The sequence below is a fragment of the Athene noctua genome, chromosome 17 (assembly GCF_965140245.1).
Source record: "Athene noctua chromosome 17, bAthNoc1.hap1.1, whole genome shotgun sequence".
NCBI lineage: Eukaryota > Metazoa > Chordata > Aves > Strigiformes > Strigidae > Athene > Athene noctua.
Genome location: NC_134053.1, coordinates 4,110,618 through 4,131,620, shown reverse-complemented (window position 1 = coordinate 4,131,620; position 21,003 = coordinate 4,110,618). Strand labels below are relative to the sequence as shown.

Here is a 21,003-nt window from a genome sequence, read left to right as displayed (position 1 = left end):
GGGCAAAGCTTAGTCTTTGTGTGCGCGAGACTTAACTCACCTATTACCTCTTTTGTGTACAGAGACCCTCTTGGAGCCTTTTGAAAAGGAAATGCAAATTACAAAAATAACACTTTTCAAATGTGTTTATTGGTAGTACTAGCCTGGTTGTATCACACAAGCTGAAGTCAGCGAATGCTCTCCCACCTGGGGTGTGAATCTTTGCTTAGCTTGATCCCGGGGAAAATCTAGTGCCAAATTCCAAGTGTCAGTCTGCATTCAAGGTGAGACAGACGCCCTGAAGGACCCAGTGGGAAATGTGCTTTGTGGTGTAGAGATCAGCTTCAAAAACGAGGCCAAGGCCCATCGCGTTCCTGCGCAGGGAGGTTGTGTACACGGGCGTCCGGAGGGTGTTCTGGAAGAGAGGAGCAAAGGGGAACTGCATGAGACTGGAGACAGGAAGGGGCTCTAGGAGAGCTGACCGTCTTCAGAAATAGATTTTTTTTGTTAGAAGTCTTAAATATCTGCTACCCAGAAAATGTAAACACCCTGTATGTCATTAATTGTTAAGGGGAAATAATTCCAAGAGTAGCGGGAGTGTAAGAATGTCCCAGGAGGCCTGTCCCATGCTGCCGGAATGGAAAAGACCCCCAGAACAGATAAACCTGAATGGTGGCTGACGTAAGGAGAAGTGCCAGCTGCAGCCGTGCCAGGCCAGGGGCGAGGCTAAAACGCTGGTGCTCGGCCCGGGCGGGGCTGTGGGAGCAGCAGTACCTGGCGCCGCAGCCCCCGCCCCGCGCTGGGGATGATCTTCAGGAGGGGCAGCTCCACCACGGGCACGCGGGGCTCGCTGCGGGTCAGGCAGCTCTGTGCCACGTCCCAGCCCGCTCCTTCCAGAAAGAGGCCAGACACAAAGCAGCAGCCTGTGCGGGCAGAGAACGCAGCAGCCAATTAACTTCGGCTGTTGGAAACCCCATGTAAGAGAACGGTGCTTCCTGCACGCGCTGTCACAACAAAATCCCCACGTTCCAAACTGCAGCTCCACCGAGGTGTATTTATCCCTGGTGTTTGTTTTTATAATACAACCATGACCTACTGTGTTTAAATTTTCTTTTTTTTCGAATTAAAAATGTTTCAGTTGCACTACATATGATAAACATTATTAGGAATAAATACTGATTTTCTTGCAGTTTTCTTCCCCACCAAAGGTGCCATCCTCCAGTTACTTGCCCAAGCACCAGCCAAAGTGTAAGGGAGCTTCCTGACTGCTGTGGGAATGCTCCTTACTGCCAGGAGGTGAAGGGTTGAGAGAGACTTGTTCTGGTACAAATACCAAGCGTTTTGATCAAAAGGTCAGTAAATAAAGCATAGTTTAAGTAAGCCCCTGAGGTGGCTTTTATTTTTAACTGAAAGTCAGAGTCAGTAAAAACACTCAAGATTTTTTTTTTTTTCCCCCCTCCTTTGTTCCCTATCGGGTCTAGTGCTCAAAGGCATTTCTGGGCTGTTCCCTGCCCCTGGAGTTTGTTACATTCAGCAGAGCAGTGCCAGGCATAGAGACTTGTTTTGCCAATTATCAGGCCTAGCATAAAGGACACAGCCAGCATAAAGATGAACCAAAACCCAAATTGTATTTGATACAAAAGGGTCAGTACATGGGTGAGCGCTGGGGGTACAAACAAGTCAGTCAGGTTATACATAATCGACATCAATCCCACTGACCCCAACAACGACACCGCACGACCAACAATGGGTGGGGTAAATGGTGACGTGAGTCTCCCATAGAAGGGATGGGAGACAACTGAGTCAATGAGCCAAACACATCAGACCAAGGCAGCCACACACTGAATCTCTGCACAGCCCGCGTTTACAAAGGCCAGACCTGACTGGAGCCCAGTCCCAGGGAGGCGGGAGGTCCTTCCCCAACAGGGAACTCTGCACAGGGCACCCACCTCACACACAGACACTGCCCCTCCTGCAAGGGGTCCCAGCTTTTATCCCCAAGTGGGACCCCTGACCTTTGGTTACTTACCGTGGGACCCCTGGGGCTCCTTTACCCCATGGCTCTGTCTGCCAGGCCGGAGCACCCTGGGGGGAAGCCTAAAGGCAAACTCACCCCCCTTTGGGAAGGGCTGTGGGAATCACCCATATGTCAGCCTTAATTCAGGGCTTGGGGTTGAAACCCCAGCATTTCAAGACTTCATAAAAATACATTTACACAATAAATCATACCTAGTTGTATTTTTTGTTGAAATATATTTCAATAGATTATTTGTGGTGTAAATAGACCTTTATAAACCTGCTCTTACTGATGAAGTTCCAGCCATTGAGAAAGAGAGAGCGAGCGCAAGGGAGGGGTGTAAGCTCTGATCCCCGGTGTGGCTGCAGGGGCTGAGCAGGAACCAGAACCCAGCTCTGTCCCAGCCTGAAATCCTGTGCACTGTGAAACGCAAAACCGAGGCTCCTGTCTGTGGAGGTGTGATCCAAGTCCTTTACTCAATAAGCCAAGCACTTTGTCACTACGTCATTATTTTTGCCAAATAATCATAAAACCCCACCTTGAGCGGACACTTCCGCCACGTCTTCTGGGGCCCGGTAGGTGGTTACCTCGGTGTAGAGGCTGGCGTGGTCCAGGGCCCAGGCGTTCCTCCTGCAGCTGGCCTGGACCAGAGCCGTGAGGTACGCCTGCGGCACGTGCAGCCCCGAGAGCCACAGCACCTTCAGCTCCCGCTCGGCAACCTGCAATCACAGAACCTGCAGCCCTCCCGCCGCAGCCTGATCCCCCGGGTGGTGAGAGGCGTTAGCTCAAGGGACTTACCCAGAGACGTGTGTGTGCACCGAGCGCCACCCCGCACAGCGTATCGTGCAGGTAACAAAACAAAAAGCTGTCCCGAGGCACGCCCTTACCCAGCTGCTGTACTGGTGGTACCGAGCTTGAAAGAAAATAATCCAGTTTCCAAGTGTTTTGAGGGTGTCGGGGGCTAGCCGCCGCCAGATGCCGGGAATCTGCCCGTTAAAGAGAGCCCGAGCCACATCCTCCAGTTCGCTGCTCATCCCAACTTCCCCAGCCAAGGCCTGGAAGGGGGGGAGAGGCTGAGCGCTGCCCGGGGCAGCCCGAGGGGCTGGGAGCAGCAGCAGCCGGGCTCCTACTTACACGCCGTAGTTCAGTCAGTGACTTCGCCATTCGAACAATCAACTTATTAAAACGTTCCAGTTCCTGCAACAGCACCACAGTCATGGGGGATATGTCTGGTCCAAAACCTTTCCGGATCTGGCCAAGATCAAATACTTGCGGTATTTTGTTTTCTATATCCTTAGCAACATTGGCAATATATTCATCTCGACTAATTCCCACACCAGTTTCACCTGAAACCAAAATGGTTCCGTGAGACTAAATCCGCACAGGCTTCCCCCTCTAGTATTAATGCTCCAAGAGAACTTTTGAGAGCCAACTCGCCTTTTGGCCTCACAGTCTCCCACCCCCGGCAGCACCACGGTTGCCCCACAAGACTCCCCCGGTGTCTCAGACTGTGCCCGTCGGCGCTGGCCGGGCTCAGCCTCCTCAGTCACCCCCCCCCAGCTCACCACCTCGTTATCCCTCATTTACAAAAATAATTCAAAGCAAGAGGGAACGTACCTGTTTGAGGCTGCAGCTCGAGAAGATGAGCCCATATATCGCGAAGGGCCTGTGTGTAATACCCGATCCCAGCATTGGCGTGGAGACCAAACACCTCCGGAGTGTTGGCGAGGGGCAGCGATTCGATCGCCTCTGCAATGCACAAACACACTTCCTGGGGCTGCCAGCCCTGAGCCGCAGCCCCCGCCAGAAGCAGGGCTTTGTTACTGCTCTGCTTGAGACAAACAATGCCATAGCTGGTGTTGAAACACTGCAAGGATCAAATAAACATTTTAAAGCATGAAATAGGCACGAACCCACACACCCCAGGGCAACCTATCGCTTAATAATAACAACATTAACATGCTGTTTACCTGGGGATTTAATTTTTTTTAACAAAATGAGGAGCTGGATGGTAAACTCACTACAAAGGGCTGCGCATACAAAGCAAGAAGAGTATCCTCAGTGGATGATAACCACAGCATGTACACACACAATGCCCAAAGAAGTTCCTTTCAACTTCTCCTACCCAGCAATGGTCACATGGAAAGAATGTACACTATAAGTCGCCTTTTTTTTTTTTAATGCTAACTCAACGTTGCAGGAAAAGCAAAAGCATTTCTTACCAACAAAGTCATCTTTTACAGCCCCTTGTGGAATTTTATAATCAACCGTGTCGTTTTTATAAAAATGAAACACTTGGAATGTGTCAAATAAGAAATCACCAAGGTACTCATCCATGTAGACGGAGAGAATGCGACGATCAAAGCTATCAATCACGCGTCCGCCGTACATGACCTAGGAAACGGTTACATCAGCATTCTAGCACTGGCTTTTGGAGCAGCAAATACAGTTAAAAATCACTGAAAGGTCCAAAATACTCTTCGCTTTTGCAGTGACTGCACGGTCTAACAGCATCTCCCTTGGGGCTACTGGTCCATCTCCTCTAGCCCCTCTGGAGGGGGAACAAGCAGGACTTGGTCTGGAGAGAGCTGCTGCGGGCGCTCTGATGACCAGTCTTGGTCATTTCTGTGCCGCGGCACCTTCCTCAGGTACCAGCCCACGCTCGGCTGTGATGAAGTGCTGCAAGGGAACAGCTTTCTGCAGGATCTCGTGTCACAGCAGCCACAGTGAAGGGCCCAGCTCCCACCCCGCACGGCAGCGCAGGAGCTCTGGAAGCACCCGTGCAGGTCCCACGGGGAACACCCCGCTGTGAAGCTGTGCTGCTCGCTACCTTCCGTAGAGGATCCCAAGGGCTCTCTCACTCAAAATTAATTAAGCACCGTAACTCCCCTGTTGTGCAGTTACACCCAATGGCCCTATTTCATCGAGACAATGAGATGAAGTGACTCGCTCAGGGCTACACGGGAGTTTCAAGACCGCCCAGGAGAGATTCTCAGCCTGACGTGGGGATGCAGCCCCCACAGAAAGGAAGCTTCATCTATCCGGATTCTTTTCCCATCCGTAGTGACGTAAGCACTCACCTCCCCAATAAGATATTTGAGACTGCTCCAGGGGATTTTATCATCATTTTGTTGGAAAGCTTTTGTCAAGTATGTGTTAAGAATTTCCATGCAGACCTAATAAAGTTGTTGGAACATGTGAGATAAGAAGATTCATAAGTCTGCTATACATATCCATAGATTTTATTTAATATAGTTGATGTTTGAAAACTAACAATTATTTCCTTCTCAAATAATCAGAAAGTATAGATCCTCTTAAGAAAAGAAACTCATGAAAGAGGCAATATAAACATGAAGGATGGGGAATCTGATTCATTTTTAGTGGCCAAAATTGACATTATAGAAGATCAGGAGTTGACATGACTGCACAGCAGGAGAAAAAAAATAGTAAAATCTTATTGTGAGAAAGGATTTAGTTGGGTAGAGTGTATGTTTTCAAAAGTAATCTGAGCAACTCAAGAATATAAGAGCTGTTGTAATTGTTTTCTTACCTGGAAATCAGATTCATTAAAATCATACGGTATGTTCCAGCCAACCTTCCCAAACTTCCTCCTCTCCTGAACCACAGCATGGAAAAAGGCCAAGACGTAGACTAAGGATTTAAAGGCAGGATGTGGGCACTGCTCTAAGGCTTCTTGGGGAATTCTGAAGTAGGTGGCTCTCATATTCAGTTTCAGACCATTAGGTGGTTCTGTCACAACCTATCAAAATAATTTAGGGAAGCCATCAATTACTGGATAGCCTCAGGAAAACAAGCAGTAAATATATCATGCTCTCTTAAAGTAAGCTATGCAACGCAAGCCTGAAAATTTTGAGCAGCTTTCCAAATTCATATCAATATGGAGGTTTTTTTCTTAAGTAAAGGAAACAGTCCTTTTAAGTTTATCAAGGTAAACACACATATGTAAAGAGAAACTTACTATTCTAGAAATATTCATGTTATTGGGAAGACATTAATATTTATCATACTTGAAGATCTAATTTACTGAACTATCAGAACTTTACACATTTTGGTGTGTCCTAGATATCACCACAGTAAGATGGCTTAATGGTCTTTAATGTGGCTTTAGTGATGATCAAACCGAGGCAGAACCAGCTTCCTGGCAGCTTTTTCAGCATGCTGTAAACCTTTTGTTCTCCCTGCTCATGGCTAGACCTACACGGTGTGTATCTGCACTCTTAGGGATACGTCCACGCACGCCTCCCCCACTGCAGTGCTGAGCACTGCAGGAGGTGAATCCTCCAGTGACACCCGACAACACCCGGTGATCTGTCGTGCCACTGCTTTCAAATCTGTGAAATAAGGTAATTATGTTTACAGGACTGGTTCACCACAACAGGAGTAAAGCAGCCATAGAAAAGAACATTAGGACAGCACCATGGCTTGTGCCTTCAAAATAATCAGCTCAGCTTACTTGTGATAAATGCTGCAGCCTGAAGTAGCAGCTGGAAACCATTATCCTATTACAGCGTCTGCTCCGCTGGCACTGTCACCCGGCTAGACACAGGCCTCAGTCCTGCACTCAGCAGCAGGACTGACAGGGCTATTTCTGCCTCTCTGGATATTCCTCACTTGTGGCAGCATTTGAATCTAAAGAGCATTTGTCACATTTCCAGGTTTCCTCACAAACCTCTACTCTGAAACAACTGCTTCAGAAAAAAAACTGCTGAAGAGCTTTCACCCAAAGGAAAAATCACCATAAGATAAACAGGATGATGAAAACAGGAATTGGCTTATGAAGACAAAAAGCTGGTACATTGGAGTCCAAGTCCAGGCCACGCTCCTCCCAAAGCCAGCCTGTTCTGCTGAACAGGAGGGGCAGGACATGTCCCCTGACCGGGTGTCCCCACTGCCCAGTACCTTTAGGGAATTCTGCAGTATTCCAACTGGGAAGCCCTCGGTTGGGTCAGTAGTCAGCCAGAGGCGAAAGGCTGGGTGAGGCTTCGTGATTTTCTCCAGGGCCTTTTCCAGACTGACGAGCCACCTCACCAAAAGGTGACAGTTCTGCAGCATTAGCCACTCTCCACGAACCACCACGTTCTCCAGCATCTGCAAAGCAATCTTAAAGAGAGGGAAAAAACTGTCTGTGAGTAACTCTGCCTTTACCCTGTAAGCAAACTGACTCTGATGGGTTAGTGCAGTGGATAGTAAGCACACTCAGCCTTTAGTCAGTTGTAGTAGACCTACCAGAATGCTCCTTGCTGAGAACAGAACTTTTCCAATGCCACAAGAAGTTGCTCTGAGATGCTTTTTTTAAAATTTGATTAATTCCTTTTGAAATTAAAACTCACAAGACGCACCGAAGTATTTCGACACAGTAGAGGAGTGTGCATGGCCCAGAAGAGGGTGAAGAACAGAGTCTAGGAAGTGGAGTTCTGAATGAATCTAACAGGAGTTCTCCCACTGACTGAATCACAGCAAATTCAGTCAGCTGCTAAGCTTTGCACATCCCTGCCTTAGTGTCCATAACAAAAAAGAAAGCTACAGGAAAGACAGAAGAAGCAGGAGGATATCTTTTTGGTAACAAACACTGTGACTTCCAATTCACTCATGTCCATACACAGAGACACAGGGTCACTGATTAACCTTTGGAAGGCTGCAGAGACACATCTTTTCAGCTCAACTGTTTTTTAACAGATGACAATATCATTCTGAATCTACCCTTATACAAACCATAAAATCAGCCAGTCAGCCAAATGCCCCCTTTCACATTACAGGAAAGCATCATTCCCAGCCTGGCGAATTATGTGCTATGTCTGAACCACAAAGTAACTCCCATTTTAAAATGGAGCAGACCTTTGGAAAGGAAATTTGAACAGGCCCATGATTTGCAATTCACAGGCTAACTTGCTGTACACAGCACATCCCTCCCACCAAAGTTACCTTTTCCTGGCCCTGTCCCATGGCTAGGAGTTGGAGTCTATCCCCGCCAAAGCCCGTCCTCTCGGCCAGTTTCATGAGGTCACTGACAGGATCAGAGCCAGGACTTAAGATGAAAACAACCGGTGAGTAGGGGCTGCTCTGCTCAAAGATAGCTTCAAAGCTGATCACAGGGGGCTGCACATACCTGGTAGGAAAAGAAGCACAATAAATTGCTCATTTCCACAAGAGCAGCCATCTCATGTAAAAGGTGACTTTTACACAAACATCAAAGCTCATCGCAGACTGCACATGGAAATGATACAGAGACAATTCATGCTCTGTTGTTTGGCAAATTACAAATCATTGACATAGTTGATGACAACTCCAGTTCTGTGTGAAATTTCTGAGTGGTGTGATTCAGATTTGAAAGAAGAGAGTGACTTACTTCTCACTCATTGTCAGAATAACATAGTCCGTCACGGCCCGGTATAGCCGATCCACCCGGAAACACCGTAAAAGTAGGAGCTTCTGAAAATTTGTGAGATTGTTCTGGTACTTCATGGGGAATGGCATCTGCTCCAGAGCATCTGTATCGTACCACTGGCAAGGAAAGGTGGGAGACAATGCAAATGAATCAAATGGCTCTATCAATGAAATTACTAGGAAAGCAGACAAAAGCAATCCAATTAATGAGAGGCCAAGAGACACAAGGAGAACAAAGACAATCAGCTGCAAAGAAATATTAAAAGATTAAGTGAATGTAAAGAAAAAAAAAATCAACTTTTTCAGTATTCAAGTCCAGAAACATATTTGTACTTTCATTTTATGTCAAGTAATTCTCTTCAGATACAGAAAACAGCATCTCTAGCAAAAAGTATTAAGGGATTGCTTACAGCAAGACTTCTTATAAAGCAAGAAGACATGGAATGAAACTAAAGGTAGAACAAAGGAAAGTCTGTGTTTGTAACTAGCCTATAGAACTCACTGCCACAAGATCAAAGTACAATTTAGCAGTACAAAAATAACAGTGAAATGTTGACTGTTGAAATCAACAGCAAAAATTCCACTGACTTCAACAGGGCAAATAACTCATCTAAGGCATTTGTGTGGAAAATAAAAAAACTATAGTATACTAGGGAAGTTTCTTTAGTTTGTTTTTTAAATAATAAGAGCTTTAATTCTTCTGGAAACAAGCCAGTCACTAACTGAGGTCAAGAAGAAAAGCAAGGTCTTGACAGAAAAAGCCAGTGATGACATGCCTCCTGCCGAGTGCTATGGCACATTGCATCACACTTGAACATTTAATACGAGAAGAAAAACAAGGAGAGAGAACAGGATTGTAGAAAAGCACGTACATTTTTCCATACATCTGGATTTTTTTCCACATCATCTGGAAGAGATTCAAATTTCTCAGGAAATAGTTGAGACAAGCGAATTAGGTCTTCCCAGCCTTGATCTGGAAGCCAAGCGTACGGTTTCTTTTGCGCGCTCTTCTCCAGGGAAATATTGCCTAGTCACATTCAGAAACCAGAGTGAATGGCCATGTCATCAATTCTCCAATCTATGACCACACATACAGTCCCACTGCACAGAGAAACCAACTGGAAATTTGTTTCTGGAAGCACTTTAAGATTAAATTGGTGTGCTGAAGAAAAGATTTTACTAGCGCTTGCAAAAGCCAGAGTTGTATCTTCGCAACCATTTCTAGAATTATTTATACATAAAAAATAAGTAAAGATTATTTTCTCAGGTAACATTCTAACAATTAGTTAATGTGAGATTTGTCAACATCTGCAGAGAAAGGTTAGCCTCTTTGTTTAACAAAGTGAAAGAACAGAAATAGCTGAATTCACAATTTGTCTAAACCGAGTTCAGCTGTCTTCAGCAGTTTCTCTAGGTGCTCGCTCTTACAACGACCCATGTCTAGTCAAAAATCTTTGAAATGTATTTAGTTACTGCTATATATAGCTATATATTCATATATATAAATACTCACTTTACCTTTCAAAAAGAACTCAAGTTCTTCTTGTGGAACTCTGCCGTCAGCTTGTTCTATCCTGACAGTCATATTAAAGGCGAACAGTAATTTGTGCTTCTCAAACAAGCCTACATGAAAAGGACAATATTTTCAAAAGTCAGCTGCTAAAACCTGTGGAACTGGAGCAATATTTCAATCCACATTCTGCATCTGGTCACCCCACAAAGATAGGGGTGATCAAATATAGGGATTTGGATCAGGCTTATAGAGTCAAAACAGCCTCTGTGAGCTACATCCAGGGATGTGAGATCCATAGTGGTGCTTTACCATTCACAACTGTATTAGGAAAAGCATTTCTTTAAAAGTTACATTGATAATATTTGTAGTTTCTTCAAACAGAAATAGCAGAGTGCAAACCAGGCCCAGTGCTGAGAACTGGACATTATTCACTGTTTGATAAGTTGTCTCTAAGGGAAACCAGCTGCAGGCATGGCTTTTAACAAGCCTTTGCAGAGCAGTATTAGCCCACCCCTAAATCACACTGACCTGCGCAGACGTAGTTATAGGTGTTGAAAGTCAGCGTATCCATGATGTTTTTTAACCTCTTTGGAAGGACAGGACTGGGCATGGATTTCTGAAGAGAAAGTCTGAAAACCTCTAAGAAGGAGACCAGTGAGTACTGATACATGATGTTGACAAGTGCCATTTCAGACAAGACGGAGAATAAAATGGCCCCCCTCCTGGCAGCTGGTCTGTAGCCATCTCGAAGACAATCAATATCCACCGCTGTCTTCTCAGCCAGATTCAGTTTTTCAATCACCTAACCATACATTAATTTCATACACATGTAATTACTGCACTGGGCCATAGTATGTATAATTATATCACAATAAGCAGAGGTATTCAGTGCCTGCCTCTCTCTGTTGACTATATAGTGAATCTGGGCAGATAACCCTAAAGTAGTATGAATCGTCAAAATCAAAAGTTAGACAAAATTAATCCCACCCTGTATATTTATAGAAAGTAAAGGCAAAGATGTACACAGAATCAGAGAAACAGTGTGGGAAGGGCCCTCCGGGGATCTTTAGTTCAACTTTCTGCCCAAAGCTGGACTATGGCCACCACTAGATCAGGTCAGCTGTAGCTTTGCCCAGCTACAACCTGAAAACCTCCAAGGATGGAGATTCTACATCCTCTCTAATACATATGTTAATTTTTCATTTCAGGTCTGATACAGTATAAGACAAAGGTTGTTTCAGAGATGAAAGAATATATCATATGCTCTTTGCTTTCGAGCTGTAGACAACCATTACTTTGGTCCTGATGAGGACTTTCCCGAAGATAGGATTTGGTTCTCTGATGCAATAAAATACTGCCTGATGCTGAAAGATGCAACATACTCATGAGAAAACTCTCCATTTCCTTTCAAACTAATTCCTGGCTTCAAGCGTGAAAGATAAAGCACAATGAAAAAGGAAAGACAGTGTTCTATGAGCAGATATCCTTCCAAAAAGCCCAGAGCTGGTACCTCAGTAGCTTTGGATTTTGTCTCTTCTAGGGTTTGCACCAAGTCTAAGTTGTCCAACATGTTTCCTGTGGAAGATGTCAGTTCCCGAAGGAGAGAATCTTCCAGATCTTTCAGCAAGTTTTTGTTGTCACTTGTCTCCTGGATGAGATGTTCTCTCTGCTCTTCCAATTCCTTTCTTTCAAAACCCACAATGACACTGAGCAACTGATCCTCTAGGCCCTTTAGCGTAACTACAGGTACAACACACATACACAGCACAGTGGTTTTTTAAACACAAAGAGAGCTTTTACACAACTTCATCATCTCATAGAACTACAGCAATGCAACAAAGTGACTTGGTTAGTAACGCGGTGTCTGAATTCTATCAAAGCACCCTAATCTGACACACACAAGAAGAGATATCTAGTTCATTTTCAGATTAAAAGAGAGAAGTGAGAAGAATTTTCTGTTAAATCAGATACTAGGCATAAGGGAAACAATGAATTTTTTAGAGTTTCATTGCTTTTCAGACAAACACCCAGGCCCTAAACTTGCACTACAGCTTAATCATTACTTTATTACTAAATACACATTTTTGCTTACCTGTATAATTGATAACCATAGCTTTGCCAAACACAGAGGGAGAATACTTTGGGTTCGATAATTTGGTGTTCAGGTAGAGTCTAAAATTACTATCATAGTCAACCTCTTTGTCGCCCAGGACAATGAAAGTTCTCCCCTGTGCAACTCTGATATTCTTCTCTAAGACATTGTCTATCACAGGATCAATGTATTCATCGACACCATACAACAAGAAAGGGTTTCCAAACTTTATGGCCATTTCTAGTTGTTTAAGGAAATCTGGGTCATTAAAGGAAGCCATCTGCAAGAGAAAAATGGGAAGATAGGGAAAGAGAACTGATATTTAATTTGCTGAACGTTATTATTTTACAACAGTTGCCAGCACTAATGAAGTTTACTTTGTTGCTTTTTATCATTCCTCTTACAGATTATATAAACTGCACTGGTACAAAACAGTAGAGGTGTGCACTTTTTTCTGATTAGTTCAGAATAATTTCCATTTGGAGAACTACTTTTCAAAGTTCCAACTGTGTCTTTGACTGTGTTAATTGTCCTCTATGAAAACTCCATCCTGGAGCTGACATAAAACACAATCTACACCAGCCTTTTGGTTATACTGTTTCCACATGTACTAAGGCTAGTCAAGATCCCTCAAAAAACCATCCGTGCCCTCAACTGAAGGCCATGTGAACAGTGATATTCACTATCTATTTCAGAGATACAATAGTCAACACATTTGTCAGTACATAATCTGTTCCCCATTTGAGGTGACAGATATTTCTGTAGCTTTTAAACAACCAGTAAAGAAGTAAAATGATCATTTATCTTTACCCTCAGGTTATTTTTTTCTTCTTTCTTCTTAATCCAATGCAAAGCCTGTTGTTGCGGGTCAATGCAGAGTGGGAAGCGGCTTGCATACATTGTCAGGATGCCATTCTGGACTGAGAGCTCATCTGGAGGCAATCCTTGGGAAACCCACCTGGGAACAGAATGGATCAAAGAACAGGCTCAGATGAAAACTTGATGAGAGCACATTACATTTAATTTGTCAGTAAAATTATGCAATTCATTGAGCACACTACTAGACACACAAGTAAACATGTAGTGTATGTGATTCTGAGAACAGTGTCAAAACTCAGACTGGCTCATTGTCTGAGTCGTTTCTAACTACACTACTCAAAACACTGATTGCTGCATTTGGTGAGTAATCCTGCAGGAGTTGAAATACGGGCTCTCTGGACACGGGTTTAATCCCAAATTAATTTAAGTCAATGGAAAGACTCCTGCTGGGCTACGGGAACACATATTATAGATAACTCTTTACAAAATTTATACGTGTCTAAGTTCAGTGATTGTCCCTGGAGTGTAAAGTACAATGGTTTGTTACAACAAATAGCCTCCCGTTAACCAGAATAAAAATAATTTGTCTCCTTGCCATCTTTGCGACGTGAACATAAAATGGGCTCTCTCTGGCATGGCTGTGCGCTTCCACCCACAATGCTACAGATTCAGATCCAGACTCCCACTTCACAATCTCACATTCAGTAGTCACTGGGTTTCTTGACTGCACATACCTGCTAACCTCCACCTCATTAGTCAGGAGGCTTTCTAACCTAAATGGTTGACTGAGAGGAATCTCTCGGGAGAGGATATCTTCTTGCCACACTTGATAGATCATTTCATTACGAAACTCCCAGCTGAATGCTCCTTCATAGCTCAGAAAGGCAGCACAGAGTAGACAGTCTCCAAGCAACTCCACCTTTCGTATTTCATAGTCCTCTAATTCCTTTGTCCACCTGATAGAATTATAAGGGAATCCTGGGTCAGTCTGTACCAGGGAGATGGGGTTTATGTGCAGAATTTCCAGCTGCTTCTACTTTAGATGTAGGCTGAGACAGACCCCGAAACTTACAGTCAGTTTTTCTCTCACTATTACGATGGTCACAGACACTGAGCTAAACTGAACCTTCTTCCTTTTAATCTGAGTTCACCTTGTTCTTCTGCACTAAAAATTGTTGGTATTATTTTTCAAAAGTTAATGGGTATTCGCCTAGAACTGATATTAGCTCTTCTCAGAAACAAACATCACAGGATGTGACGTTTCCAAAAATATTTCAGTTATCCCTGGCACATTGACCCTCTGATGTCAAAAATGTTCTGCTTTGAATCAAGACGTACCTCTTGTTCTCAGATCTTAAGCCAAAGATGAGCTTGTCAGCAGCATCTAATCTTCTCTGCATAATCTCTGCTTCTTCTTGTAACTGTTGCTTTTCTTTTATTGCCTCATGATATTTGTTCCCCAAAGCTTTAAGCTCATCTTGAATGGTAGCCAACTCTGCCTTTATATTTTCCAGTTCCCGCTTACTTAAGTAATAGTTCCGTTCTAGCCTAGCCACCTACATTACATTATGAAGGAAACATAAGAGTATCAGAGGAAAGAAGGGCTTTGGACAGAAGTCTTAAGTTCCCAGATTTCTTTTGGCTATTTCATATATTTCAAAGTATCCTTGTAATAAGCAGTGTAAGCCAAAATAACTGGCACTGTTTCTCACCCACCTCTCCCCATCCCAAACATATACATGCGCTACCCAAGCAGATACACCTCCTAGAGTTTTGTACCACACGGGATATTAAGGCATGAGATCAGTCCTGATGACATGGGAGGTCAGCAGGACTATCATCCCATGACAAAAGGGGAGGATTTTTGCTTAATAATGAAAATACTAAGGCCTCAAAAATAGTCAGACTCATCATCTAGTGAATATATTTTCTAAGTAGTCAGCTGTATAGAATAACCTTTTCTTGATGAAAGTTTCCCAGCATCATCTGCTGGACATTAGATTTCCTTTGGTAATACAATTGACTTCCCAGTTGTTCTAAAAAAGTTAATCAAAAGGTCTGTGCTTAAGGGACATGGATGTTGTGCACTGCTGAGCTCTGCTCTGCCCAAATGCCATGTGTTTTGAAGTCTGCTTTCAGTAGACTCTGTTTTTCTAAGCATGTTAGATTATAAAATTCCAACTGAACATGTTCCTTCTTCCTCCTTCAAGCACTGGCACAGATAGGAACCCACATCCCAGCATATGACACACTTTACCTTTTCTCTCTTTGGCTTGACTTCTTTAACTACATCACAGTAACTCATCACGGCTTCAACAAACTTTAACATTCCCAGTCCTGCTCTGCTAACAAGTTCCATTTCACTGAAGGTAGTATTAAGATTCTTTAACAGACCTAAATGGGAAAATACAAAAATATTGCAAGTGAGTTGAATTACAGTGCAGAAATCCTCAGAGAAATAGCTTTCCCCGCCAGCAATATCAAGCAGTACTGTGACAGACAATATGAAACATTTGTCAGAATTATTAAAGAGATGCTGACCTTAAAATGAAACTACTGGGCTCTAACAATACAAGCACAACATCGCTAGTGATTTCTCAAGTTCCTTCTCCATGAAGGGAGCACGTTCAGGAGTTGTTCAGTATGTCTGAGGATCATGGTTTGTTTTCTCTGCAGCAGACAGATGCAATTTTGTTTCAAGAAGCCAAATTCCCCTCTTAATGGAACTACTCTGGATTACACCCTCATGAGCACGTGCAAAGTTTGGCCAATAAACTTTAGATATAGCTTATCTTCTTTCCTCTCTGTATATATTACATTTTAATTGCCACCACATGGATGAGGTTGTAATTCTAGTAAGTGGCTAAAAGCATACAGCAGGCCTGCTCAGCTATCCTGTTTGCTTCTTCCCTGCTCTAAACCAGAGTGTGTAAGACCCTCTGTAAGACCCTCACTAAGGTACAAACTGGATGTAACACATAGTACAAGGTCTCCGAAAAATCCAGTTATCCCAACAGCATAACATCTGCAGCATTGCTGCCCTTTTGCACAAAGTGAATCCCACCCTCCCAAACAGCACTGGAAGGACTGTCACTGACATGCCTAATCACATTAACAAGATCCTACATTCATTCCAAGTATACAGATCAGTAATTTACCTCGGATAGATTTCACTTGGCTCTGAGCAATTCCATCAAAATCTATCTCCATCAGGGATCGCAGGAAATTTGCCTCAGACATCATTCCTTTGGCTGTCTTCCAGTTTAATTCTTTGTAACCTCTCATTATAAGAACACATTCCAAAACAACCTGCACCTGCTTAGGGGGTTTTGCGAAGGATCTAGAAAACAGATGAAGAAGAGGGTGGATGAGAAAAAGGGGGAGACAAAGCACATGATGCTAGACACAGGTACTTCCCATTAAGAGAGTCATTGCAATACAAGAGCTAGTACATAAAACATCCTACACCAAGTGAAAAAGATAACCCAGACCAGACATTATTAACTAGTCAAAAGCTCAGGAACAATTCTTGTGTTCAGATAATTTGATCAATGAAATACTAAAGGAAAGCCTAAAATGATATTCTTCCCTAGGGCAGTGAAGCAGCAGTCCACTGGGAAAAGTGGTACAGGAAGACTCTAGAGATCTACAAGGGAAAGGAAACTAAACAAGTGTGGCAGGGAAAGGAGAGTCATTGTTATTTTGGGGAGAGCCAAGGACTGGATGCGCTTTTATATCTGTCCCCAAATACAAGATACGTTATAAAAACACAGGGAGAAATTAATTCAGCAAGAAAATACATTTTCATGCCATCAAAGCATCCCTAAAAAATAACCGGTATGTGCTCCTATTCGCACAGAATAAAAACAGAGGAATTAAGGGGTTTGGACAGCCACTGCTCAGGTAAAAACCACAGCAATTTCCAGTGGATCAAACACAGTGTAGAGAAATATGGGGAAGACATCAAACAAAGGACTGGCAGAACAGGCTTGAGGGGAAGTCCTGGGGATTCTGTTGTGACCTCTGCACCCAGACAACTGATGTCCTGACCTTCAGCCATGCACGTGCAGGTGAGAAAGGTGAAGCTAAGGCTCAGACTCCGCAAACAAGGGTCTCAGTGAATTTCCAAGAGTTTATGCTACTCTACATCCAAACAAGTCACCTGATCTCAGTAACATCAGACTTGTCAAGCTTCTGAAGCTCCAGTTTGGCAGCTTCTAAAATAGGTATGACTTCAGCCAAAGCTGTCTCAGCAGCCGCCTTCTCCACAGCAATCATCTTATTCTGTTCTTCTATTTCCACAGCTTTTTCTTCAGCCAGTTTTTTCTTCTCCTCAGCTAGGAATTGTAAAGGCAGGACCATAAATGGATTATTCAAATTTCTATACAGAACATATATTGATATAGATTTGCTCTGGCTGAAAATCAGAAATTACCATCAACTCAGTATGTTTCTGTTGCTAGCTTGCCAGTGTTTACAGTTCCATCACCAGGTTAGGAACACTATTAGTGTTCTACACAACAACATACATAATCTCTTTTCCTCCCATCCTTCCCTCTGTTTTTCCTCTAATAGTAATTTTGTGAATCAGAAGGTTCCTTTTTTGCTAATGTCTCTTTCCCAGGTTATGCCCTATACCTTGGTAAGGGAAGACAAGGGCAGATGAACACAGTATTGAGTTGTTTAAAGTACTATAGGACAAATACATAGCAAAGATGGCAAACTGGGCAGGGTAGACATTAGATCAGCACAGATAAAACAAGAGGATTGGTTATCTCTGGAAGCAGCTGGAGATCTTAGAGAGTCTTCCAATCCAACCCAGCCCAGACTGCATGAGCCCTGCTTAGCCTGTGGGCCACTTCAGTATTTGCAGACTACCTACCTGCTTCTGTGTTTGCTGAAATCTCTTGTAACAAAGCCTCACACGCAGCTGATTTTTCTGCTAGCACAATCTTTTGCTCAGCAAGTTTCTTGTTCAGCTCAACCAGCTGTATACTAGCTTCCTTCAGTTTAACTAAGCCCCCATCCAGCCGTTTACATTGTGCTAGGTAGGAAAATAGGGAGAAATGTTTATGATTCGTTGATCGTGTGCCATCACACAGCAACAGACAATCCCACAGAAGGTAAATATGCTTATAGGTGCATTTTGCAGGAAGGTAACCTCGGTTATGAAAGGAAAATGACATGGAGAAATTTTTCTTTTCCTGAGCCTCCCACCCAAGATGGTATTAATGCCACCTGAGCTGCCACATAGTGGCCCTGTGCCACAACTTGTTTTCCATATTACACTGTTCAGGGTTTATCCTCTTCACATATTTCAGTGACCATGGAAGTATAAATAAGAACTGCTGCTTGAGGAAGAATGTCAAACCTTGAGCTAGGCTGAGCTGGCATTAGATCTAATCAGACTCTTCCCCAAGCAGAGGAGTGTCTGGTTTGGAGATTCTGCCTCAGGTTCAAAAGAATCTGAGGACAGCCCACCGTGTGACAGACAGTCTGAACATTCACATGTGGCCAGGATATTGGTCCAATGTCAAAAGCAGATGCCAGCACAGCATTTGAGATAGTACCAATAAAATTATTTTTGCATAAAGTAATATGTGGGATTCTCACCACAATTTTTTTTTCTTCTAGAAGTATTTAAATCACTTATTGAAAAGTAGAAAACATCTCTACAGCCTTACCTAAAATGAACTCGTTTTTCTCCTCCAGTAATTTTGAATAAGTATGGATAAAGTCAAGGTAATTCTTTGGCGTGACATGGTTGCTACGCCTCAGTTTCTGCAGAAACGTCTTGCTGAAATCCCCTACAGATTCATGCACCATGACCATGTGCTCAATCACTGACTTGGAGCTCCCTGATGGGATGCGTGTGTTATTTCCTAAAATTGGACAGAAGAAACAAAAAATTTTCTTATGTACATCTAAGCCAGACACAAAAAAAGTCTTTTCTGGGGCAAAAAGCAAGATCAAGGCAGAATCAGAAGAGAACCTGAGCCTCATTGTAGGCAGGTCACATTGTCTGTAGAGTTGGGAACTTGCATTTTAGCATTTTTTAAAATCTATTTGAGCAAGAAACTTCCATCCAAAAGCATTTTATGACTAGGATTTTACATCACCCATAACACAGGGTAACAAGCAAAATGGAAAATCAAATTATGAAATCTACAATAACTGTGAAGAATATATTTCTTAGGTGATCCCAGGGGTTAAGGGGTAAAATTACTGACATTTTACATACCAACAAAGGATTGTGCAACTGCATACAAGGCCTGGCGGGGCCAGGGCAAGAACCAGTCAATACCAGTGTTGTTGACAAGACCTTAAAATAAAAGGATAGTGTTACCTCAAAAGTTTGTAAAACTAGACCCTAAGCTGCCAGGCAGTACCTTGCCTAACTTTATTTGCATTTAGAATCTGCAGGATCTGTCTTACTGGACTTCTGCTTAGTAACAATATTTAACACAAAGTCAATACTTGGCATTTGGATAGTAAACAGTCAACTTTGCACCTGTGTCCTGCTAACCCCACTGTACTGTTCTTTAGGCTGTACCATTCTGCAGGATGCAGTCAAGAGCTGCAACAAGGTATTTTAATGCCCACATTAGGATTCCCACCCATACCCATCTTTCACGTGTCCCCTCAGTCTCCCAGAACTCCTTTCAGCCACCTGGTGAAGTACAGCATCCACCAGGCTCAGGGGGTTTTTTTCTTGCAGCAGATGTCCCTCTCACCATGCCCTTTTTTTTTTTTGGCTTTGGATATAAAAACGCTTCTCTTACCCCCATCCTAATTTCATAATGATTTATTACCACACATACTTTTGTAAACTACAGAAGAGAGGCTGGAAACATTGGCTGTATATTTCCAGTTCAATGAGGATGATCAATTGATTTCTAGCTGTTCAGCTGGAAAACAAACTGATCTGGTAAATGTTAATCAATAACACTTGCTAATATGCAGTAATTAACTGGAAAAAAAAAAAAATCATGCACTGCAAATCTTTAATCATGAAACCTGCTCTGCTTAGCATTAGCTGCCAGACATCTCTGAGTGTCCACTGGAGATTTCTCTTGCCTGCAAACCTGCATTTCACAGGAAAGGGACTAAACAGTGTGGACAATCGATACCTGGGAAATTTCTGCACCACATTCTCAGATCATCCCCAACTGGGGACATTCCCAGGACAATGTGAAGGTTGCTTGCACATTTGTTTACAAAATATTGCCAGACACTCTCTTTAGCTGGGTTCACACCAGCTTTAGTAGCTTCATCTCCAATCTGACTTAGTATGGTGTCTTTTTCATCATCTGGAAAAAGGGCTGGCACCATTCCTGTAACATAAGGACGGAAGAATGCTAGTGAGAACAACAAGTAAGAGAAAACCATATGGCTGGGGATACGGCAGATGAGAAACCAGAGTCACAAAGTTTAAACCTAGTTCTGCAAAAATGATTCTGGGTTTTGAACAAACCTATTAATCCCTCCCTGCTTCTTCTCCTCCCCCTAACCCCCATGGTAAATAGAGAGGCAGTACTTAGGATAATGCAAGGGGATTTAGAGGAAGAATTAATTCATTTTTGTTTGGGCTTCAGCAACATATACAGACTGTCACAGAACATAAAATGCTTTTAACTCTGCAAATAAGATCTTTGTTAGTGTCTACAAACCATCAGTTCACATTCTCATTCTCTCAATCATGTGGCAGATATTGCCTAAGTTACCTAATGACAGACATAAACAGACCAGGAACAGGGAAAACTAGGCCAAGGAAAGGGATAAGATTTAACACATCTGTTTTCAAATCAGAATGTGCAGGAACTTCTATAGAGAGGGTGGTCACACAGTGCCAGCTGCTGCTTGTTTTCAGCTGCTGCATACACTTATGTTTTAGGACACACATATATAAGCAGTTGCTGCAGCTCAGGTGAATGCTATTCAAAAGCCAGTAGGACAAAAGGTGGGTTTGTGGCCAAATGCAGCTGAAGTTATAACTCAGTCTTAGAAGAAATCTGAGACTTCTGGAACATCATGATCAGCATGAATTACACCTATAGCCTTCCCAGACACATATAAATGACTGCAAGAAGATGCCAAAAAGCCATCAGTAAGGCCAAGATCATTTCAAGTACTACTGAGAGGTGTAACTAACTAAAGCAGCAGAGGACAGAGGGTGAA

The 21,003-nt window shown here is 43.2% G+C and overlaps 1 protein-coding gene across 1 annotated transcript in view; it reads right to left on the bottom strand.

The window, feature by feature from the left end:
- Window positions 1–123: 123 nt before the first annotated feature.
- DNAH10 (dynein axonemal heavy chain 10) overlaps window positions 124–21,003 on the bottom strand; it is a 56,094-nt gene continuing 35,214 nt past the window's right edge. The window contains exons 51-77 of the mRNA XM_074921548.1: window positions 19,956–20,159; window positions 19,067–19,147; window positions 18,510–18,707; window positions 17,708–17,869; window positions 16,988–17,162; window positions 15,984–16,165; window positions 15,083–15,219; window positions 14,164–14,381; window positions 13,560–13,781; window positions 12,817–12,964; window positions 12,007–12,286; window positions 11,425–11,654; window positions 10,443–10,716; window positions 9,920–10,024; window positions 9,274–9,428; window positions 8,364–8,518; window positions 7,940–8,123; window positions 6,917–7,117; window positions 5,547–5,756; window positions 5,077–5,172; window positions 4,219–4,390; window positions 3,614–3,745; window positions 3,131–3,342; window positions 2,884–3,051; window positions 2,535–2,715; window positions 754–902; window positions 124–394 (exon numbers count right to left, since the gene is read on the bottom strand). Coding sequence (XP_074777649.1) covers window positions 248–394; window positions 754–902; window positions 2,535–2,715; window positions 2,884–3,051; window positions 3,131–3,342; window positions 3,614–3,745; window positions 4,219–4,390; window positions 5,077–5,172; window positions 5,547–5,756; window positions 6,917–7,117; window positions 7,940–8,123; window positions 8,364–8,518; window positions 9,274–9,428; window positions 9,920–10,024; window positions 10,443–10,716; window positions 11,425–11,654; window positions 12,007–12,286; window positions 12,817–12,964; window positions 13,560–13,781; window positions 14,164–14,381; window positions 15,083–15,219; window positions 15,984–16,165; window positions 16,988–17,162; window positions 17,708–17,869; window positions 18,510–18,707; window positions 19,067–19,147; window positions 19,956–20,159 — 4,778 coding nt within the window. The 3' untranslated portion in view covers window positions 124–247. The remainder of the gene's footprint in view (window positions 395–753; window positions 903–2,534; window positions 2,716–2,883; window positions 3,052–3,130; window positions 3,343–3,613; window positions 3,746–4,218; window positions 4,391–5,076; window positions 5,173–5,546; window positions 5,757–6,916; window positions 7,118–7,939; window positions 8,124–8,363; window positions 8,519–9,273; window positions 9,429–9,919; window positions 10,025–10,442; window positions 10,717–11,424; window positions 11,655–12,006; window positions 12,287–12,816; window positions 12,965–13,559; window positions 13,782–14,163; window positions 14,382–15,082; window positions 15,220–15,983; window positions 16,166–16,987; window positions 17,163–17,707; window positions 17,870–18,509; window positions 18,708–19,066; window positions 19,148–19,955; window positions 20,160–21,003) is intronic.